The sequence below is a fragment of the Bombyx mori genome, chromosome 11 (assembly GCF_030269925.1).
Source record: "Bombyx mori chromosome 11, ASM3026992v2".
Lineage (NCBI taxonomy): Eukaryota > Metazoa > Arthropoda > Insecta > Lepidoptera > Bombycidae > Bombyx > Bombyx mori.
The window spans coordinates 12,551,806-12,575,253 of record NC_085117.1 but is presented as its reverse complement, the minus strand read 5'-3'; the positions used below and the strand labels follow the sequence as shown (position 1 = coordinate 12,575,253).

General features: G+C 36.6%; 1 protein-coding gene across 1 annotated transcript in view; it reads right to left on the bottom strand.

The window, feature by feature from the left end:
- LOC101747089 (BAI1-associated protein 3) overlaps window positions 1-23,448 on the bottom strand; it is a 108,931-nt gene that overhangs the window by 37,225 nt on the left and 48,258 nt on the right. Inside the window, exons 5-10 of the mRNA XM_004931571.5 lie at window positions 18,835-19,054; window positions 12,780-13,005; window positions 12,224-12,402; window positions 7,942-8,105; window positions 4,856-5,091; window positions 3,604-3,816 (exon numbers count right to left, since the gene is read on the bottom strand). Of these exons, the coding sequence (XP_004931628.1) occupies window positions 3,604-3,816; window positions 4,856-5,091; window positions 7,942-8,105; window positions 12,224-12,402; window positions 12,780-13,005; window positions 18,835-19,054 (1,238 nt within the window). The remainder of the gene's footprint in view (window positions 1-3,603; window positions 3,817-4,855; window positions 5,092-7,941; window positions 8,106-12,223; window positions 12,403-12,779; window positions 13,006-18,834; window positions 19,055-23,448) is intronic.

The window sequence follows — 23,448 nt, the reverse complement described above, 5'->3', positions numbered from 1 at the left end:
TTTTATTAATGAAAAATCGAAGTATTTTCTTCAGTTCTCACGAGTCAACTACCAAAATCACTTTTGCAACTTAAGCTAGCGTTTTTTTTTTAAATATAATTATATTATTTCCGACATTTTGAATGCTTTATACAAGTATATAGTTTTCATGTCATGACAAATGACAGTCGTCTGTGAGTACAAAAACTTTAAAGTATTTCAAACGTCGAAGATGATTTATTAAAAAAAAAACATGCGAAATAAATACCGTAAAAGCAGTTTTAATAGTCAAGAAGCAATTTAAAGGAGCTATTACAATACAAAACAACCGCTGGAGGAATAAAAACAATCACGGATATATCATCTGAGAAATTCTCATGGGCCATTAATATGTACAACGAGAAATAAGCTTTAATTATTGTCGTTCAAAGTTACGACCCACTAAGTTTCCTAAATAATGAATTATTCCGCTGTTTTGAATTTGCCAAAGGAAAATTTGGATAAAGCCGTGTTTTATTAATGTGACTTTTCCTTTATCTTAAGGAAAAATAAAAGTTAATTTCGCTTGGAGAACAGGAGTATCGAACATCTGTTTCACGCTGATTGGAAGTTCAGCTTTGACATCTACCTTAAATTTTCTGTTCCATTTTCAAGCTTGACTGTGTAGTCGCGACAAACGAATTAGACTTTACTAAATTTTTTTTATTGCTAAGGTGGGTGGACGAGCTCACAGCCCACCTGGTGTTAAGTGGTTACTGGAGCCCATATACATCTACAACGTAAATGCGCCACCCACCTTGAGATATTAGTTCTAAGATCTCAGTATAGTTAGAACGGCTGCCCCGCCCTTCAAACCGAAACGCATTACTGCTTCACGCAGAAATAGGCAGGGTGGTGGTACCTACCCGTGCGGACTCTCAACAGGCCCTACCACCAGTAAATCATTTATAGAATAATAGAAATGCATAACAATATAACGTTACCTGAGCGCTTATTAACATCGTCGGAAATTAGACGTCTAAAAATATAATGAGACCGGAAATTAGAAATCTTCTCATTACAAAGATAATAACAATCTACTAACTAATAAATCAAAATGTCTACAAACATAATCACTGTTTCTAATAAACAAGCCTTTGATAAGATATTACGGGAACGCGATAAAAATATTTGGCCATTACTCATTCGTTCTACGCTGGTATTGCAAAGAAGTGAAATGTATTTGCTCAATCGAAAATTGTTTGTGTTGAGTGAAATAAAGCGCTGGAACTAATGGATTGATTCTAAAAATTATTTCACTATTAAAATATTACATTTCACTATCAACATAGACTAGTTATGAAAACGTAATAGTTGCATATAAATTAGAGGTGATTTTATAGATGAATTCATTTACGAAATAGCAACACCCTTGCCCGGTAAATAGCCCTGCTATTGTCAATGTCTATAAGCATCGATAAATAATTATATTAAAGTTGGGTATATCCGCTGTCCCCTGTATAAGCAAGTAAGATCGGAATCATATTACCGAGAGGACAGTTCGGTTTTTTGTTTTCTTTTTACTTGCATTGCTAAACTAGTTCATGGCCCACTTGATGTAAGGTAGCTATCAAAGCCCATGGACATCACAAACTCGATGCCGCCATCCAACTCAATACGTGAGGTCGAAGACTAAAGTCAGATCGTATAGCGATTGTTCCGCCCTTCAAACCCGAACGACATTTACAACAGAAATAGGCCGCGTGGTTGTACCTACCGTTGCGAGCCCTATCACCAGTAAATTTCGTAAGCTAGCTATTATATTATACTGCTTTTCATTCTTTGGTGAAGTCCTTAATCGCTTACTACCACATACGTGGAAAGAGAAATACAATATTAAATAAAACCACACAGTCCATACAGTCATTCTGATGCAGAGAAAATCAGCAGAGGGGTTCGGATTTCCAACGCGAGATCCCCTTTTTATATATGAATTCCCAGTGCGAAGGTGATCAACTTAATCTTTAGGGCGTTATGGGACCACAAAATCATTACACGGAAGTGGAACAGAGGTGGAATACACTATTGATACTGAGTAGACATTAAATCTTTAGATTATTTTTGAAATTACTGATTTAATGCACGCGTGTTTCACCACGGGATACCTACCTAATAACATCAAAAATAGTGAAGTTTAAGTTAAAACAGAAACTCTTAATTTTAACCAACGTATCTGAATAAAGATTGCGACTGTGTGTACTTTTGTGTGAACTCAGACATGTGAAGCTTGCAAAATGAATTTCCATGTTATTGGATTGTGATCGCAGAATTCCTGTGAAAGCTTTGGGATTGCAATGCACTCGATTCGTAGGTATACAGACATATGTAGTAGTGTATGTAGATACGAATGAACTTCGGTTGTTGTTTACGTGTTTATGTATTTCACGATTTAGTAAATATGTATTTATAAACATCAGATAAATGGAAGTTACATTTCTTATCATAGATCTCAAATTTGCTGTGTTGAAATGTTGCTGTTTTAAAATTTATTAATTACGAACGAAAATTACTATTGAATGCGAAGGAACATACATGGCGTGACTTTTTCATAAGCCATGAATTTTTAAATAACATAATATGTATACAGTTTGAAATCATCCGATATCACGTGTGCTAACGATTAGCAGCAGCACAAAATACAACGACTTAAATTTAAATCGTAAAATACACACATATACATGCATGTACATTTACATAAAATTGAAACAGCATTGTAAAAACATTTTAAGCTTTGTACATTGAAGATGTTAATAAAAAAAAACCGACTTTATGGTGTTACGAAATCATAGGTGACATTTATGTTCGTGTGTTCTAAATAAGTTTGTTCATTTAATAATGACAAATTTTAGCTCACGATTACAAAATTAACGCAAGAGCAACCGCGAAACACATAATATTCTAATCATAAATATGAAAAAAAAAAAATTGGTAATATAAACACTTTATTCAGGTAAGAGGCCAATAACAAATCAAACCCCGGTAACTACATCCTACATCTACGGTTATCAGCCCACTGTTTTTCTCGCCGGATCTTTTCCGCGAGTCGCGATTCTAATCTGGTGGTAGATGCGTCGAAGCTCTACACTTGCTAGCGCAGATATTAGCAAACTATTTCATTCTGAGTCCCGTGTGCTCGTCCACCTGTCAGGGCGAAGCCAGTATAGCCTCTCGGGGCCACTAGATCGGGAGGCAAAGAAGAAAAAAACGGCTACGTGTTCATATTGAAAGTTGACTAAAACGTGTGGCAACTTTCGCGTTTTATTGAATCTTAGCTCCGGTTCTCATAGACACAGCCCACTGAGTTTCTCGCCGGATCTTCTCAGTGGGTCGCGTTTCCGATCCGGCGGTAGATTGTGCGAAGCACTGCTCTTGCTAGGGTTAGCATCACTCCGGTTTGAGCCCCGTGAGCTCACCTACTAGTTAAGGTTACGCTGAAATAGCCTCTCAAGGCTATCAGCTTAGGTAGGAAAAATAAAAAGAGCTCCGGAAGCTAATTAGTATCAAGTGGACGATAAATATTCAGTTCGACTACAGAGAAAACGCCTCGCTTGAATTATTTATTTTCAAGAAAACTATTTTATGTACTTGTTCAAGCTATTGCCGTGGAGCACCGGATAGAGGTCCCGGTGGAGTCGCATCTGATGCAGGCCGCGTTCGACAAACTCTCCGAAGCAGTCGGCGAGCCAGCGTTCCTCGTCGCGGGAGAGGCCCGACGCGCTTTCCCCGGCGCAACTGCCGACCTCCGCCTCGCTCGCACACCAGGCTCGTTCGAGCTCCGTCAACAATTTGTACATGTACCTGTTCAGTAAGCGATTTCCAGAAACATCCTATTGTTATTCAATGAAAAAAAAAAAAAAACACGTTTGGCACTCGGAGACTGCCGCGGTAAAGCTATTGCATAGCATTTTTTTATGAACTTATGCAATTATAAAACGACTATAATATTTTAATATTAAAACAACAATAAAATAAGACCACGCTATATTTATAAATATTAACAAAAGCCAAACATTAACTGTCCCCTTCACACTCATAACCTAGACCGCGCGAGGGAGAGATGGGCAGACTTTTCATGATGTGCATGCGGCAGTGCGACGTCACGCAGTGCGCTTATTCACAAACACTACACAAGCGCAACGTGTGAGTGTGTTGAACGCGAGCTACATAGTAGGCGTAGTGGGGGTGTCAGGTTATTTTCGTTACGGAATTTCTTAATTCAGTCGCCGCGCTCAAGGTCCGCGAAAAAAGCTATGCAATAGCTTAATAATAAATGTTTCCTAACAATCACGCTACGTTAACTGGTCCCGTGATAAGCTCGTAAAGAACTTGTGTTACAGGTACCAGATAACGAATATAAATGTAAGATTTTTATGTAAAGCTACTTATAAATAGAAAATCTGTGTTAGCTCACCGCCGGTTGGCAGAGTTCCCAGAAGGCTGGCAGCATTTCCACGCTGAATAGCAATGCTAATTCTTTGTGCAAAATACGTACCGGCCTATATAGATTTTTATTATACACATATATATATTTAATATACATCCATAACCCTGGAAAAGACATTTTATATTCATCTTACAAATATCTTCCCTTGGCGGGATTCGAACCCGCGAACCCCTTGTGTAGTGACCATGTCACTTACCACTACACCAGACGGCCGTTATTTATTAAAACGATTTGTTATTCTCATTATCAATATCGCATGATGAGCTTATATCGGTCGAAAACCACGGATCATTGATCGGTTGTATCTCTAGATAACTTCATTGACGTCATTTTGGTAATATTTTTACGTAAACTAAAGTTGAATCTGATAATTTTGTGTTTTCTCGGACTTACTTGGGATCGAGAGGAGCTTCGCAGTTCAGTTTACAAGCCGCAGCGAAACGGGCGATGGCGGCTTGCAGCGCGCTCATGTCTCCTTGTATAGCATGTTGATGCAAAAGAGTTTGAGCTGCCCCGCATAAGTCACCTTCCCACTCAGAGCTCGCTTCGCCCTCGACTACGTTCACCATACCCGCCGTGTCCACTTCATACGACAGTAAAACCCCGAACAAGCGCTCGTGTTGACGAACCTTTCCAAGAGAGATTTAGAACTTTAAAATACATGCAAATATTTTGTAATTTTAAATACACTTAACTACATCTCATAACTGCATATCGTTTAAATAAATTGTAAAGGTTGGCAACGAAATTGTAATGGACACATGAACAGCACAGAACTACAAAAACCCGAGATCTCGTATTAAATTAAGAAGTGAATACTTGAGGTCAAAAAAACGGCAGTCCCACTGAGTCTTACAGCGAGAGCACCAATGAGGAATGAATTGGATTTATCGTGTAATCTCAATTTCGCTTCAGTCACTCGCTCACTTGATTACGAGGGCCAAAAAGAGATTCACTCGCTGAGTTGGTATACTGAATACGTTATTGAGTTGGGCTGAATTTTTCATCGGTATTCCAACGTTTTCCTTAGGTGTTTTTATTCATTATTATAAAACATTTTATATATTCTACATATAAACAGAAAAAAAAGAGATATTCCTTCTTTTCTTTCATATATCCTTATCATTTTCCTGTTTTTATTTTTTTATTAACCGGTAACGCTTTAAGACCGGGAAGCCGTTTTGTAAAATTTTATTTATTTACAAATCAATATTATGGTGATTAATTTATATTCTCGTTATGGGTTGTTCGGAAAATAAAAGAGCCAACATGAACCAAAATAACATCGGGGGCGATCGAGCGTACGCGACAACCCGCCGGTCTCGCCGATAACGTTTTATTCCACGCTATACAAAGGTTCCATACACCACTCATTCATACACATAGATTCTGATAGCTTGCTGCAAAAAACCGAATAAAACCTTTTATAAACAGTGCACTGCCTCAAAATATTAACAATATTTCGCTGTTGCGTCGTTCTTTATTGTATCTAAGCCCATCTTACATAATAAGATGAGGTAGCTCTCTTCTTTATGTCTTATAGCATCATGCCTTTGACATTTTGGATGATGTAACAAAATTGAATTTAGGGTTGTACAAATTTTGTTCTCGTTTACTGAACACAGTACTCGTTTTACTTCATACTGAACTACATTAGATTTTAAGTATATCCTTAATGAAACGAGAGGAAAATTTATTTAACTAATGTCTAGTCGGTCGGTTGGAGCGAAAAAGTTCTTTGATTTTCGATTTCATGTCCATTTAGCCGCACGCACCAAGTAAAATATCATATACCCGTATAATTTACTAAATGACGGTATTTTGTCAGTAATGATTCTGGTTTAATCTTCAAATTACCTCACGAACATTTTTTTTTTATTGCTTAGATAGAACCTGATGTTAAGTGGTTACTGGAGCCCATGGACATCTACGACGTAAATACGCCACCCACCTTGAGATATAAGTTCTAAGATCTCAGTATAGTTACAACGGCTGCCCCAGCTTTCAAACCGAAACGCATTACTGCTTCACGGCAGAAATAGGTCCTAGAGTATACAAGAGGTCCTACCACCAGTAATTACGCAAATTAAATGGAATCACTAAAAATTCTCCTAGCGGCGTTCGCCTTTTTCTTTTACCATCAATCCTTTCGATCGTTTACTTTTTAGTCCTACCATCCTTAAATCGTCATCTTTTTTTGTCGCGTCCCCTTTTCCAAACGTCCCCTTTTCCCCTTTTGCCACTAACATAGTTGGACAAGTGTTAAAATTTCTTTACTCTTTAGTTCGGTTATCATGTTGCTGCATTTCACGATACGGATACATCAATTGAATGTATAACAACAAGAATTAAATTTTGTTGAATTAATGCTTTATGCATTTCCATCAGTGTTTGCGAGTAGTAAATCTAATTAAAATTATTTTTGCGTTCCAATCTAGCGTTTCTTATTGACAGTCGTTTGTGACCACGAAAACTGTGCAGTTTTAGAACCGTTGGAAATAACATAAGTCCAAGAAAAAACGCGAGATTAAACCACAAAAGTAGTATCAATTATTATTTATGCAGTACAGTATCACTAACAAATACACAAATTCCTATTTCATAGCCTTGAAAACATTCACTGAAGTTTCTACTAAGGTTTCTGTTTTATCGTATTATAATTTAAAAGGAAATTTCGATCAGAGCGATTTTAGAACAGTTGTGTAAAACACGATATCTTGAAGATTAATCTATTACCTACTAGTAATTTTCTATCGTTAAATTAATTAAGATATAAAATCACAAATTTATTAATATTTGTGTAGATTTTATCATTTTGTGATGATGGAAATCAGGTCCATCATTTTAATAGCAGATAAAGATATTTTATAACGTTGTAAAGTCGAAGCACTAAATATGTATAATTCCATAACTGTTGTTTGGATTTGTAGTTTTTGGTATATTCAATAACTGATGGTCGTGTTATAATAACGTTGTGTTTGCGTGTAAAAAACAATAGTACTAAGCAACAACGGCTTCAGTTGTAAAAGCAATTTTCATACACAATTTTCAGGCAGCGGCTTGGCTCTGCCCCTGGCGTTGCTGAAGTCCATGGGCGACGGTAACCATTCACCATCAGGTATGGTAGGGCCGTATGCTTGTCTGCCTAAAGGGGCAATAAAAAATGAATAAATAAACACTAGAATGCAGGGTCTGAAAGTGGCACCTGTGACAGAGAAGCTGAGGAGTGCGCGTTTGGGATGGTATGGACATGTGATGAGTCGAAATGAAAATGAGGTTGGTAAGAGAGTGTTAACTATGAATGTGGAAGGATATAGAGGAAGAGGTAGACCTAAGAAGAAATGGATAGATTGGGTGAAAGTCGATATGGTAAGCGAAGAAATGGTATATGATAGAAGAGTATGGAAGGAGAAAACATGTTGCGCCGACCCCAGGTGACTTGGAGAAGGGCAGGATAATGATGAAACACTAGAATGCACCTGTTGCCAATTGTCGTCGTCGTGGCGGCCTGCCTCACGAGCTGATAACCAGAGGCGTAAGCGGATTCGTCCTTGAACCGAAGAGCGTTGTGAGCGTGCCTCCAACTTGTACCAAGCTTCGATGCCAGTCGACGGAATCTCCCGCAGAGGTATGTTCACACATCCTGTGATCAGCAGTTGCAATTTATTGTCTTTGTCTCTTGTATTTATAAAGATGCGTACTTATGGGTGAGTGGAAGTCTTCATGGCCTAAAGGATAAGACGTCCGGTGCATTCGTATATCTAGCGATGCACCAGTGTTCGAATCCCGCAGACAGGTACCAATTTTGCAAATGAAATACGTACTTAACATATGTTCACGATTGACTTCCACGGTGAAGGAATATCATCGTGTAATAAAAATCAAATCCGCAACATTATAATTTACGTAATCACTGGTGGTAGGACCTCTTGTGAGTCCGCACGGGTAGGTACCACCGCTCTGTCTATTTCTGCCGTGAAGCAGTAATGCGTTTCAGTTTGAAGGGTGGGGCAGCCGTTGTAACTATACTGAGACCTTAGGAATATCTCAAGGTGGGTGGCGTATTTACGTTGTAGATTTCTATGGGCTCCAATAACCACTTAACATCAGGTGGGCTGTGAGCTCGTCCACCCATCTAAGCAATAAATAAAAAAAGCATGCCGTTGTCAACATGTTTGCCGTCATTAAAAAATAAAAAAATCTACCCTCTTACGCTACTAAAAATAATTTTTTTGGATAATTTTACATGCAAAAGTAACAATGTATTTTATTTCAAATCATTTGTGTACAGTATTATATTTATATTATTAATAACAATTTTACAACCAGAAAAATATGTTAGCCAGTGTCAAATAAGTAAACAGTATAGATGAATTTTAATTAAATCAAATTTAAAATGAAATTTTAAAAGTTTTATATTATTTTCAAACAACCAATCGTACATCGTACTAATGAAATCGCATATCAGTTAATTTCACGTAACCACAGAACCTAAAAACAGAATCAAACTTTATTTGTATTTATTCGTTAAAATTATGTGAACCAATTTCGGCTTCGAATTTAGACGCGGGCTTGAGTTCGTAAAAGAGACTAATAAAAGCGAGCTTCATCTTTATGCATAAACCGCTCAGAACAGAACGTGTGATCACATTACATTCATATCCAGAGACGTGGTATTCAAAAGGTTTCGTAAGATAACATCCATTCTATTGAATACTCGTACAAGCAAACGTATAATTTTCATCTGGTATTAAATCAATCCGGTCGTCGAACAAACATTAAAGCTGGTGCCTATTCGTTAATCAAATCATATCAGATATTTCGAAAAGAAGTCGCATCTCATTATGCCGCCATTACGATTTTATAATGGCTGCACAGAGAAACAGCATGAGGCTTCGCGGGGCACAAAATGGATTGATGGACATTGATAAACGCCAGCGGGCGACGAAGAATCACACGGATTTGTTAGAAGTAGACTACTACCTACGGAACCTAAATTGATATAAATTGTTCTGATCTCGAGACCAAATAAAACGTAAGACATTAGACAATTTCTCTGCGCGAGTGAATTTTTATGACGTCATACGTTTTCATTGTTCGATTATTACAACCATAATATATTCAACATGATTGAATATAAGTGAATGATGTTAATAGCGCGCTCTCGATTACCTCGAAACCATAAAGATTTTACGAGACAGATCCGCGAATGGGGTTGTACATATATTGACGTAACAGACAGTGTCATTGACAACTAAACAAATAAAGCCTTTGACATGCTGCGGTCCGAAAGGGAAGTTTCAGTCTGTAAACAATCGAATGCAGCGCTTTACACCTTTACATACGCAATTATATCACTTAGTTTGGACACATTAGCACATCTAAATATGAAATTTATATTAACAAAATACGATTTTCTACATTTTTTAGAGGTTTTAACAAGATAATACATCGCATTTGTATTTTTTTCACAAAATTGCGTCTCCAAGTCTTAAGTCAAATTACTTGATTATAATTTAAGCAATGTTTCACCAATAAGACTCATTAACGAGCGGTAATTACTGTCCTTATCCTACAAAAGGATCTCTTAGTCTTGAGAGCTTCTAGTTAACAATAAAATACTTAATCGAGTAATCAATCATCAGCTAACTTGGCCTTGTTAATTAGGAGCTTATCAATAATGAATTAATTTCGCTGAATTTGTGTTGTGAATTTTGTCGAGCTGAATTCGTAATTTGCTAAGAAGGGCGCAAATTAACAGCATGCTGCAGTTATTGACAAGAAGTTCATAAGCTTTCGTGTTTTGACTTGATCGAAGTGTTTAGATGTACATAACCGAAAAAAGCTTTCCAATTTCCAATTCTAACAAACACATCTCGAAACTGAAAATAAAACACGTCCTGAATTGAGAAACTCCTTCTGATTTTTCATTTGAAGTCGGTTAAAAGCGTGAAAGTGGATGTCAACGCGGATCTGACAGGAGATGGACGTGAGCTTCGCCTCCATGGCTTAAAAGAAAAAAATATGAAGAAAATCTCGCGTGCTTTATGAATATAATAACACGAAATAATGTCACAATAATTTTACGTAGATTAGAGTCGTAGTTAGATAATTTTTTTTGGACTATAATAATAAAACCACTGAACTACACTATGTAGGCAGCGGCTTGGCTCTGCCCCTGGCATTGCTGAAGTCCATGAGCGACGGTGACCACTTACCATCAGGTGGGTCGTATGCTCGTCTGCCTACAAAGGCAATAAAAAAAAAAGTTGACCAAGTACTATTATTGTGCTCACTAATTTCAACCTAGCATTGAGTCCTTGGCCGGGATGGAAAGGTTCGCCTTATACATATTATCGAAAGAGCCTCCCCTTCTTCATACCATATGCGATGCTATAAATAAATTGACCTCGTATTCTGCATTAGTAAAAAAAAACAATTTGTGACACTCGGGAACTGCCGCGGTAAAGCTATTGCATAGCATTTTTTATCAACTTATGCAATTATAATTAGACAATCATAATTTAATATTAAAACAATAATAAAACAAGACCACGCTATATTAAACATTAATAAAAGCAAAACCTTAACTGTCCCCTTCACACTCATAAGCTAGACCGCGCAAGAGAGAGATGGGCAGACTTTTCATGATGCGCATGCAGTGTGACGTCACGCCACGCGCTTATTCACAAACACTACACAAGCGCAACGTGTGAATGTGTTGAACGCGAACTACATGGTAGGCGGAGTGAGGGGTGTAAGGTTTTTTTCGTTACGGAATTTCATGATTCCGCCGCGCTCAAGGCCCACGATAAAAGCTATGCAATAGCTTAAAAACATTTTTTTCTAAGCAATAAAAAGCAATAAAAATTATAAACAATATTTCAAAGTCACGCGTTCGCTCTTATCACCGTCGATTATGATTTCACGAGCCTCAAATCACATTGCAAAATTCTTTACCCTCTGGATGCGAACATTAAAATCATATTATAAAGAAATAAAAAGCAAGTATTTTATAATACAAAGTATTATAATGACGTCGCTTCGCAGTACACTGGTCATGTGGGACTGTGTGTGAGACAGGTATGTATATATGTGTTGGCATGTCAGTTACCGTAGTACCCTGGGGAGCACTTCCCTAGCCATACTTCGTCGACAACAAAACAAACGCCTCCGCTTTTATTTGTATTGCCATTTATTTTCCATTAAATGGTTTTGTACTGTACACATATTGACGTCTACATTGTTTTTCCTGTTTCTTTTTTCCGAGTTCAAAAAGAAAACAAATTCTATTCTGGTGACAATTTATGATATGCTTGCCTTTTTTATTGTATCTGACATTTTTTTTTTGTTTAGGTGGATGGACGAGCTCACGGCCCATCTGGTGTTAAGTGGTTACCGGAGCCCACCTACACACCTACAACTACAACGTAAGTCCAGCCAACAGTTTTTTTTTTGTTTTTTTTTATTGCTTAGATGGATGGATGAGCTCACAGCCCACCTGGTTTTAAGTGGTTACTGAAGCATATAGACATCTACAACGTAAATGCGCCACCCACCTTGAGATATAAGTTCTAAGGTCTCAGTATAGTTACAACGGATGCCTCACCCTTCAAAACGAAACGCATTACTGCTTCACGGCAGAAATAGGCGGGGTGGTGGTACCTACCCGTGCGGACTCACGAGAGGCCCTGCAACTAGTAAGTTCCTTGGTTCTTGTAAAAAATAGAATGAGATATTGTTATTTCCGTCTAAACTCACCTAGAAAGTCATCCTGGCTTCCCTGTCGTGCGCTTTGACACACTTGCTTAAAGAAGCGGCCAAGACCCCTTACTCCACGGACCTCGTTCAGCCGAGAGACAGCATCTAGTACGGAGCTCTCGTCGTCGTGGTCCCAAATGTCCAGATGCAGTACATCCGATGAGATGTCATCAATATCACTAAACCAGAAAACGTGGTATGCAAAGAGTGCAAAGAAAACTGTTTTCCCAATTGCAGACTTCGTATAACAAAATACATTTATTTCATTTGGCATTTTCTATTTACCTTAAACTTACTCGGAATCGCTTATTCGCTTATATTATCAAACTACGAAAAGGTACTTGAAAATTTACGATTACTCTTTCGAAGAAAAATTTTAAAGGAAGATTTCGTCCGTGTTTTCTCATTAAAATTGGACAGTTCGCAAACGCTCCGACAGTATTTCCTGTAACATCGGGGCCAGGCAAACAAGGCAGCGGGACGTCGTCTATTTTTTGTTCGTTACTGAAATCAATTTCGGCGTACTGTGTGCAGAGAGAATTGATTGGGCACTCACAATTTGAAGGTTTCATTCCATTTCGGTGAGAGCGTATGTGGTCGTACGCTCGTGGCTCGGATGTAACGTGCCGGGAGTCTACCAAGACTGTCTCGTTGTTGTCGACCGTCTCTTCGCTTGAAGCTGAGACGGAACCCGTGCTTGCGGCCTTCGTCCTCTGATGCACGAGGTGATGCCGGTAAAGAAGCTGGTTGAATCCCCAACATGCAATATGGATCGCTGAACCCTAGGAATATTTTAGGGATACATTAATAAAGTTTTTAAGTATAGAAATATGCACATTAAAACTCGACATACACATACTGTGTGGTCTGTATTAAATAGGTTAGTTAAAATAGAATTTCAAAAAAAGCTAAGTTTAAACCGAATGTCACTGTGTGTATTTAACCTTATCTGTATCGCAGTAAAGTTAAACTGCTTCTTTTATTACCTACTTATATTATAGGAACGTTCTAACAGTTAACATTTGTGATACGTTCGGTCATGCAGGTTTGAACTAGAAAATTTTTAATCGTTGAATGAATAGAGGAAATTTTTACGCCAAGTAATTTCTTCTCCTTTCAGCACATTATTCAAATATCGACGAATAACAGCTTACTCATCCGTTACCAAGGAATGGCAAAATATCCGAAACGTCGGAAATAAAATAAAAACAATAAAATTTGTTACAAGATTAAGCTGTAAAAATAGTTTTAATTATGAACAAGTCGAATCAACCAATCGGGAAAACCGAGAAAAATACGATTTTTTTTCTTTTGTTTAATTTAGTAAGTAGATAGTGTAGATACGATTCATCAGTTTCAATAAAGCGGTTAGCGGAATATGACTTGACATGTGACGACAGAATATTGTTGAGCACACATTATCTCACAATATGCTTTTATTTATTTAATGAGCATAAATATGTAATTGTGAAATAGGTATTTTTTTTAGTGCTTAAATAAGTCAAATTGAAATAATTTTGTAAATTACATAATAATATGTTCCCTGAATGACGTACCTACGTAGGTACGTACCTATTAAGTTACAGCTGTACCTATTACTGTTTTATGTTTCAAACCAAAACGAAAGGATTAGGGAGATAATACAAAAGCACGTCGTTAGTGTGTCATTATGATTGGCTTTAGAACAAAAGGAAAAAATAAATCCATGTAAACGAAAGCTTTAAAAATAACAAACGCCACGCATTTCCATAACTTGCCGTGGGATTTACGTAATGTAATGAAATGAATGTAATGAATTATATGTTTTAATTGAATTTTAAGCTTGTCAAGTAAATATTTACGTAATTTAATTTTTTCTTAATTTTTTATTTATGTGACCATTTTAAGTAAAATGATTTTGATTCCTTGATTGTACTTTTTTCTGTTGAAAATAGTAATAGTTACCCTCAGATTTACAAGTATTATCAAAATAAACATAAATTAAATATAAAACCTAGTAAACTGAAGACTGAGTATTCAAATTATCAAAGTACTTCCATTACTTACCCTATGACAAATAAGGAAATTTCATTTATTAAAATCTCGCTGAGTATTCTCAGATTCTCAGACACAGCGAAAAACGTTAAAATCGAGGTAATTTTATTTTCTACAAGCCACCGGGGCTACCTACCTGGCTTTGTACACGGCTCTTCCGTAACTTTCAGAAATATAATTGAATACGCGTTCAACTTTCATAAACATTGGTAGAGTTGTCAAAACAAAGTTTTCTCTGAATAGAGATTTGATTTTAAGCTCTCGCGACTGCATTTGTATTATTTCAATAGACACGATGAGCTATTTGTGAATTAATGAAAGTAATGTTTTTAGTTTATGAAATTTAAAATTTTGATTTTATCAAAATGCTTTTAAGGTTTTGTGTTGCGACTCTAACTGCAATTATGCAATAACTGGCATTTCAATGAATAACACACTAAGTAGTACAGTAGTAAGTAACACTTTTGAAGACGTCGTGGTCTAAAGGATAAGACGTCTAGTGCATTCGTGTCGAGCGATGCATCGGTGCTTGAATCTCAGGCGGGTACAAATTTTTCTAATGAAATACGTACTCAGCAAATGTTCACGATTGACTTCCACGGTGAAGGAATAACATCGTGTAATAAAATGAAACCCGCAAAATTAAAATTTTCGTAATTACTGATAGTAGGACCTCTTGTGAGTCCGCACGGGTACTAGCACCCTGCCTATTTCTGCCGTGAAGCAGTAATGCGTTTCGGTTTGAAGGGTAGGACAGCCGTTGTAGCTATACTTGAGAGCTTAGAACTTATATCTCAAGGGGGAAAATATATATAGATATATATAAACTGCGCTGCGCTGGCATCGCATCCTATTGATAGAACTATTTGTTTTTTTTTTTCTTAACAATGACTAGCTTTGGGTGCACTAAACAGCAACTTCATAGGTATAAACCTAATATTACGATTTCATGAACAATAAAACAAATAATAGTCTACATAGTCAAACACACAAAGTTATAAAAAATATAATTGAAAAGAAAGTTGCGATAATATTTTCGTATTCTTTTCTATCCATCTAAATTTTAATTAATTATAAAACTATGAAGAAATGTGTGTTTAAATTTTATTTCGTTTGAAACGCCCATATCACTAATTGTTTAGCTTTATCTGAGCAAATCACGTAACCCTGTACAAAAGCAACCAACTCAGGATTGTTAATTAATGCGAACGGAGAGGCAGAACTGCATTCAGGTTTTTTTTGTCTTAAATTCAGATAAGGTGTTCAACATATAGGCGTCGAGTCAGTAAAAGATTTCTTTTAACTCCGTTGACGCTCATTGAGTACATTTATAATTCGATTTAATCTAACTATTGCGCGTACAAAATTAAGCAACTAAACGATATTAATTAACTGTCAAAAAAATTGGAGATTTTTGGAACGAAGTTCCTTAAGGAACCATGCGGAGGGGTACCCTAACCGCAAAAAAACGTCCGTAACGTAAGATTTTTAATAGTAATGCACACAGTGTACGACTTAACTTTGTAATAATGTACAAAAAATAACATATTTTTATTATATATTTTTTATAAATCATTGTGAATAAAAAATAAAGTTGATAACTTTGTAAAGTAGTTTTATTTTATTTTTATCAATAAAACAAATCATAAATTAAAATGTATACCCGCATAATTATTTTCTTTATACCTCGAATAGAACTTAAAATTAATGTTTTTATAATAAGGAACTTCGTTCCTATCCGGTGTCCCACGACACCACACATATTTTTTTTTTGTTTATTATTGTGCAGATAGAAAGTATTTTAAAAATTGCAAAACAAATTATTTTATTCTGATAGAAACTACGTAAACAGTTTGCTAAATTTTCAAGTACTTCAAAGTTTAATTTACATTGAATTTGTCCGGATTCGAGCTATCCCATCTGTCGAAGTTGATCTTAATAACAAAATGATTCGCTACATTAGGCCTGTTTTATTAAAATAAATATTCAAAATGTCAACTCGAATCATGCCAGAGAGTGGCGAAATTTATTCAAGGCGACACTCATTATTTATGAATTTAAGAACACGTCGAGAGTTGAACGAACTTTAGACAACAAACGTTTTCTGACAGGGTTACATTTATTTTCATCACGACAAAGTAAACGTCCTCACTGTACTATTATAATTTCGTTGTCTTTTTTCTAGCATCTACCCTCATTTACCATTTATTTATGTCAACATTCATCTATTTATTGCGCAATAATACCATTAGGTTCCCAAGTTTTACTGCTATCATTGTGTTGTATATATAAACTTGTGTACGAAGTTCAACGGCCCAAACCCAGGATATTCTTTCAACTTTGTGTTATTCTGTGTTAAAACTTAACCTTTATAATGTTACAACGTTTTAACATCGTATTTCATTTCTTTCCTTAGATCCTTGTTCACGTCATGGTTATCTGGAAAACTTGGCTTTAAGGGAGAAGACCGCCCACTGAAATTCTTAGGTTTTTTTTCTACCTTCAGAGGCTATTTCAGTTTCTCCTTGACGATTAGGTGCGCTCACGGGGTTCAAACCGGGAGTGTTGCTAATACTGGCCCTAGCAAGAGCAATGCTTCGCAGAATCTACCACCGGATCGAAAACGCGACTCACTGATAAGATCCGGCGAGAAACTCAGCGGGCTATGTTTATTGGTTAATTTACTCGTCGAACCCTTCGTCTTGAGCGACGGGTTCGGCGAGGGCGGTGACCGGTGCTTGAAGCACCTAAAAGCACCGTTAATGGATCGGGAGGATCCGTAATAACGTGTTTAGGGCAATGTTGACAGTTCTTAGTGTTGAATGTTTTCCATTTGTTTTTTAATTATTAGTATTTTGGTGAATACTTATAACATGTTGTTACTAAAGTATTTATACTCATGACTCGATCAGGTATCGATTTCGCTGTCATTTCCTGCATCAACAATTTTTTAGCTCATGAATCTGTCGTATCCTACACCAGCGGTGCAACAGTCAAATTACTAAGTTTAGCTACCTATCCTTTGGTGACAACCATAATTTAATTTTATTCGGTTTATCCATTTAGATACATAGTAGACAAGCATAAAAATATCATGTAGTTGATTGTACTTAATAATCTACTGCATGATAATAATAATTAATATATTTGTAAAGCATGTATTTTTTTTCGCTTAGCAAGACTAACTAAAGATTATAAATAATCTTTACTTATTCTAGTAATACTGGTCAGGATAATAAAATAAACTAATAAAATTATTATATGATCATCAGTCCTTGATAAGTGTGAAATTCTTCAAGTTAATAGGAAGTCTTGAAGTCGGTGTTTCAAGTTAATTGGACGTCTTGAAGTTGGTGAGAATTACATAAAAATATTCCGTTACATAGATAGATAGAAATATAGATCAAGTTAATAAAAACGCGTAAAAAATATGTTAATATATTTGGTAACAATAAATTTTGGCGCCAATGTTTTTTCAGTCACGATGATTGTCACATCTAATATTATAATAATAATAATAATAAAAACACACCATACTACAATTATAAACCACAAACCGTTCTTGAAAATAGCTCCTGCAAACTTTATTATGATCGCGCTATTCTTACCGATAGGAGGATTCACTACAATAAACCGGATATCACTTTACAAGATAAAAGCAATAAAGTCACCTACAATAATGACATTGCAGTCCCGAATACCCACAACATTCAAAAAACTTTTATAGAAAAGATGACAAAATACACAAAACTTAAAGAAGAAATAGTTAGAATTTGGAAACAGAAAAACGTTTACATAGTCCCAATAATAATCTCAACCACTGGACTTCCACAACAGCTTAAAGCTTCTAGATTTAAAAGATAACATATTTATTTCACTACAAAAGGCAGCTATCCTAAATACGTGCAGAATAGTAAGAAAGTTCCTGCAGCTTGAAGAAAACCAAACTTACTACACGCAATAAAAACTAGCATAATTATTAACTCATAACTAATGTATATTACTTGGCCCAAAGCCCGTAAATACAGTTCCACCGGCTCTGTAGACAGACTAAACTGAGAAAGGGGAAACATATGAAAATAATAATAATAATAATAATATTATAAAGAGGAAAGATTTGTTTGTTTGTTTGTATTGAATAGGCTCCGAAACTACTGAACCGATTTGAAAAATTATTTCACTGTTTGGCAGCTACACTATTTCCGAGTGACATAGGCTATAATCTTTTTTGAAAAAAATTAGCGATCCTTACTAAAACTCTAATAATGTAACCCAAGAAGTTAAAAAATTACCTAAAATATTCTTTACATCGCGTGCCCTGCTAAAACTGTTCATGATAGAATAAAATAATGTACTATGACTTTGTAGAACACATTAAAATGTAAATAATACAACAAGTGTCGCGACAGCATATGTCTAACTATAGTTACGCCACAATAGGAGTTCTTTTATTTAAAAAAATAGAACAACGTCGAATATCGTTGACGTTTTTATTAAAGACCCGAGCGGAGCCGGAGCGGGCCACTAGTAACTAATAAAATAGTTAAACTCATACACAAAGAACAAAAACTACAAACCATTGGCATCCTTGGCCTCTAGTCCATCAGCTTCTATGACAGAGCAGCCGAGCACGACAGTAGGTGGTCGCTCACTGCCGGCGGCGCGGATAGCACGCGCGTGAACTTCTTGTGAAATTCGGAAAGCACGCCTCGCGTATTCTATCACTTCTTCTTTGTAAGCAGCGAATTGGCCGTCTGGAGCCGGAGCTCCCACTGCGTTCTCAATGCAGTATAGTACCTAATGAGTTAGGAATTTTGTGTAAATGAAAAATTGTTACAAAACATATCTATACACACATAAACACAGAATAAATACAGTACCTAAGTATCGATACAATACCAAATAAAAATAAAATATCATAAAATAATATAAAATTTATATACATGTATATTCATATTATTATACATATTTATTCACATACATACCCATAGTACATATTAAAACGTGTCAAAATTTCATTAGACAAAAAAAAATACATAATATACTCGTAGTATATTAGATTGTAAGTATTGTACTACACGTTAGATTGCAAGTCTAATTAGTTGATGTTTCTGCGAATTCATTCTTTTTTCTATAGTGTTTCATAATTATTACTCCTTTTATGATTTGATCTCGCGTTTTTTTTATTGTCATTATTATATTATTATTCCTGACGTTTATAGTCAACATATTTTACCACAAAATTCAAATATCGACGAATAACACCTTAGCCACACGAAAACTATAAAGCGTTTAAAATGTCGAAAATAATACATACAATGATAAATACAAAACGCGAGATCAAACCCTAAAGATAATTAAATTATTTCTACGATTACATTAGTCTACAACTTTCCAAGACCGAAGGCAGTACGATAGTCTTTAAAAAGATTGCACGCAGGCTTTTTTTTTTCACATAAAATAAACGTTTTCGCATCTACCGTTTTCAGCCTACAATTCGGACAAATTCCTTCAAATTGTTTTCGGTTAGCGCAATTTACTCGGTATTGTGTATTTTAAGAACCGACCGACATTTTATCAGCCGAGACAGCCTTTCGCAGCTGCTCGCTCACAGCCTTTTCGTTAATACCTAATACCTTTTTATTAATGGAATAAAAGCGGCGCAACGCGATTCTTGGCTTGCATATCTTTCAAAAAAACGTTGAACAGAGATAAAGTGTAATTTGAAAGTGATTTCAATTTATATGAAGTATTGTAGCTGGTATGTAAATGGAAAGATTTGATTCGAGCCCTACGCCCCAGCAGAGGGTAATAGGAATGATGATGATGATTGTAGCTGGTGGCTATCACAGAACACAAGGTATTTCATAGATTTTGGTTACTGGTGGTAGGACCTCTTAGGAGTCCGCACGGGTAGGTACCACCACCCTGCCTATTTCTGCCGTGAAGCAGTAATGCGTTTCGGTTCGAAGGGTGGGGTAGCCGTTGTAACTATACAGACATCTTAGAACTTATATCTCGAGGTGGGTGGCGCATTTACGTTGTAGATGTCTATGGGCTCCAGTAACCACTTAACACCACGTGGGCTGTGAGCTCGTCCAACCATCTAAGCAATAAATAAAAAAAAGATATCTTAATCCCGCTAACGGCATTTTTAAGATAATTTTGCATATATACAAGTTTGCAATGTACAATTCCGAACAATAACAAACAGCGCAAAAACCGTCGTTCTACCAAGCGATTAGACCAGCTCAGTGGAAGATCTTGTCTTTATCGTTACCTCCCTAAAATACAACATGCATGGCTGCTTTTTAACACGACTACAAATAACTACAAAACATATTCTTTACTATTAGGAACGTACAGGGGATAAAGGTTTGCGTGCCTGAGTGTACTAGGATGTTTCGTTAATAATGCCGACAATGTTTCTAGAATAGCATCATCTGTTCTTTGAAAATACTGTTTTTATTCTGTTATTTTGTATTCGGTTCTTCATGTCGTACGTTGCTTTCAATACTTTGAACGATTAAATATCAGTAGTATCTTCGTCACAAATTTTTACTGGTGGTAGGACCTCTTGTGTGTCCGCGCGGGTAGGTACCACCACCCTGCCTATTTCTGCCGTGAAGCAGTAATGCGTTTCGGTTTGAAGGGTGGGGCAGCCGTTGTAACTATACTGAGATCTTAGAACTTATATCTCAAGGTGGGTGGCGCATTTAAGTTGTAGATGTCCATGGGCTCCAGTAACCACTTAACACCAGGTGGGCTGTGAGCTCGTCCACCCATCTAAGCAATAAAAAAAATATATTGAAAATATTTCGTAATATTCGACATTAGTTCGAAATACATTTTATTTCCATTTAAATACATTTTATGGGACGATGCTGAGCGGTACCCTAACCAGGGTAAAAAACGTCCGTAACGTAAGATTTTTATAAGTAATGCACACAGTGTACGACTTAACTTTGTAATAACGTACAAAATAACATATTTTTTTATCATTAATTGACCACGATCTCACAGTGTTCGTTTGCGCAATAGACTAACTCTTATGCAAACAACCGTGAATGAAGTGTACCACAATAAGTTCGCACGTTACCGAATGACCGTGGGTTGTTGCGAAACCTCCAGTTTTATTTTCTTTATACCTCGAATACAACTTAAAATTAATATTTTTATAATAAGGACCTTCGTTCCTATCCGGTGTCCCACGACACCACACATCTTTTTTTATTAGAGCCATACACCTATTAGGTTAAGTCGGCTTCGCAATACACTGATACAAAAAAAAAATGTTGCCCTTGTACGGTACGGACTGGCCCACCTGATGGTGACTGGCTACTGTCGGCCATAGACGTGAGCAATACCAGGGACAGAGCAAAGTCGCTGCATACCTATTATAACACGTATCGAATAAAATTCCATCATAATGAACCTGTGTAAAACCAAGATAGCGAAAGAAAGAAAACATGTTTCACATAACAGCTTTTAATATTGTCTTTTAAATTGTGCACAGGGATGCAGGGTAGGGCAGTTGTGAGGGCACACGGATCGGTGACTTCGTCCAGTCTATTTTTGTCAGGACGCACTCATGCGCTCGGGGTGATAGGGTGACCATTATTCAAATGTCATGGTGACGTCAATTTGAATATTAACGGTGGTTTTGTTATTCACATCAATCCTGCTGCCGACCTTAAAACTCGAGGTCTTAGTTTAAATTTTATAGTATGACCGCTGTCCCACCCTTCAGACTGGAATGCGTTATTTTATTTTTTGTGATCGAGGGATTAATGTTGGTCTGAAGGTCTTTCCAGTTTCACCAGGACAGGTGGGCGAGCAAGAGCTCAGCCAGGAAGGGTGGGATTTGCTAATAACTGCCTAAGCGCCTCAGGCTTAGCGCCTCCGAAAGAGACCTAACAGCTCAAGGACAGCTGCTTCGCAAATGCATCTACTACCGGATCGGAATCGCAACCCGGTGAGAAGTTCTGGCGAGAAACTCAGCGGGCTGATGCTTATATTAGGTTGCACGTCGAACTCTTTGCCGAGTTCAACAAGTATGGTTACCGGAGTCACTAATACGGGAGTGAATGCGTTATTTTAGACCATGAGTTCGATAGAACATTTTTAAACGTATGCTAAATATTGATTATTTATAAATGTTTTGGTTCTAAGCGAGCAAGTTAAATGAACACTGAATTAAATCTTATTACTTTATAAACGAGAGTAAAGCACGGCACGCGTCACACTCTGGCGCATTTACGTTGTAGATGTCTATGGGCTCCAGTAACCACTTAACACCAGGTGGGCTGTGAGCTGGTCCACCAATCGAATACAAAAATTATAGCGACTTTCATAAAATGAATTAAAAAAAAACAGTCGTCGTCCTTAAGGATAACACGCCCGGTGCATTCGTATCGAACGATGCTACTTTGCTGGTGTTCGAATCCCCCAGGCAGTTATCAATTTTTCCAGTGAAAAATATTACTAAGAAAATGTTCAAGAAATAGTTCCACGGTGAAGAAATAACATCCTACAATACAAAATCAAATCGGCAAAAATTATAATCTCTGTAATTATTGGCGATAGGGCCGTCTTGTGAGCCCACTAAACTTAGACTTAGAACTCGTGTCCGAAGGTGGTGGAATGTACGTGGTTGACGCCGATGGGCTCCGGTGACCACTTAACATCAGATGGGCAGTGAGATCTTCCACCCATCCCAGCAACAAAAAAATTAATCTGCATTCGTAAAAAGCACACAGTGATGTGAAAACAGATGACAAAATTAATCCGAATGTTACGCGGCTACGGATGCAGGTGCGAAAATTTGTAGCATCTCTTGTAGCCGTTAATGGAATTTAATATATTCCTGTAAACGAAGTACTAAAATGTAAGCAAATATTGAAAACGTTACTTCATTGGTCTCAATGTGTAAGCGCTTTTAGTGCGAATCTTACTTGCAGATCGGAAATTACAAGAACTCTAGTAATTACTTGTGATTCCTGATACAATCACACAGTAATACTTTTAATATGTTTAAAATATTTTTTTAATTACTAGATTTCTACTATTTACACGCATCCAGATATACAACATTTATGCTTATCACTGGCACAGAAAAAAAAATTCTATTTTAATTTCAGTTTCATATGCGACTTCCTTATAGCAGAGTCATGTAAATCATTTGTCATGTT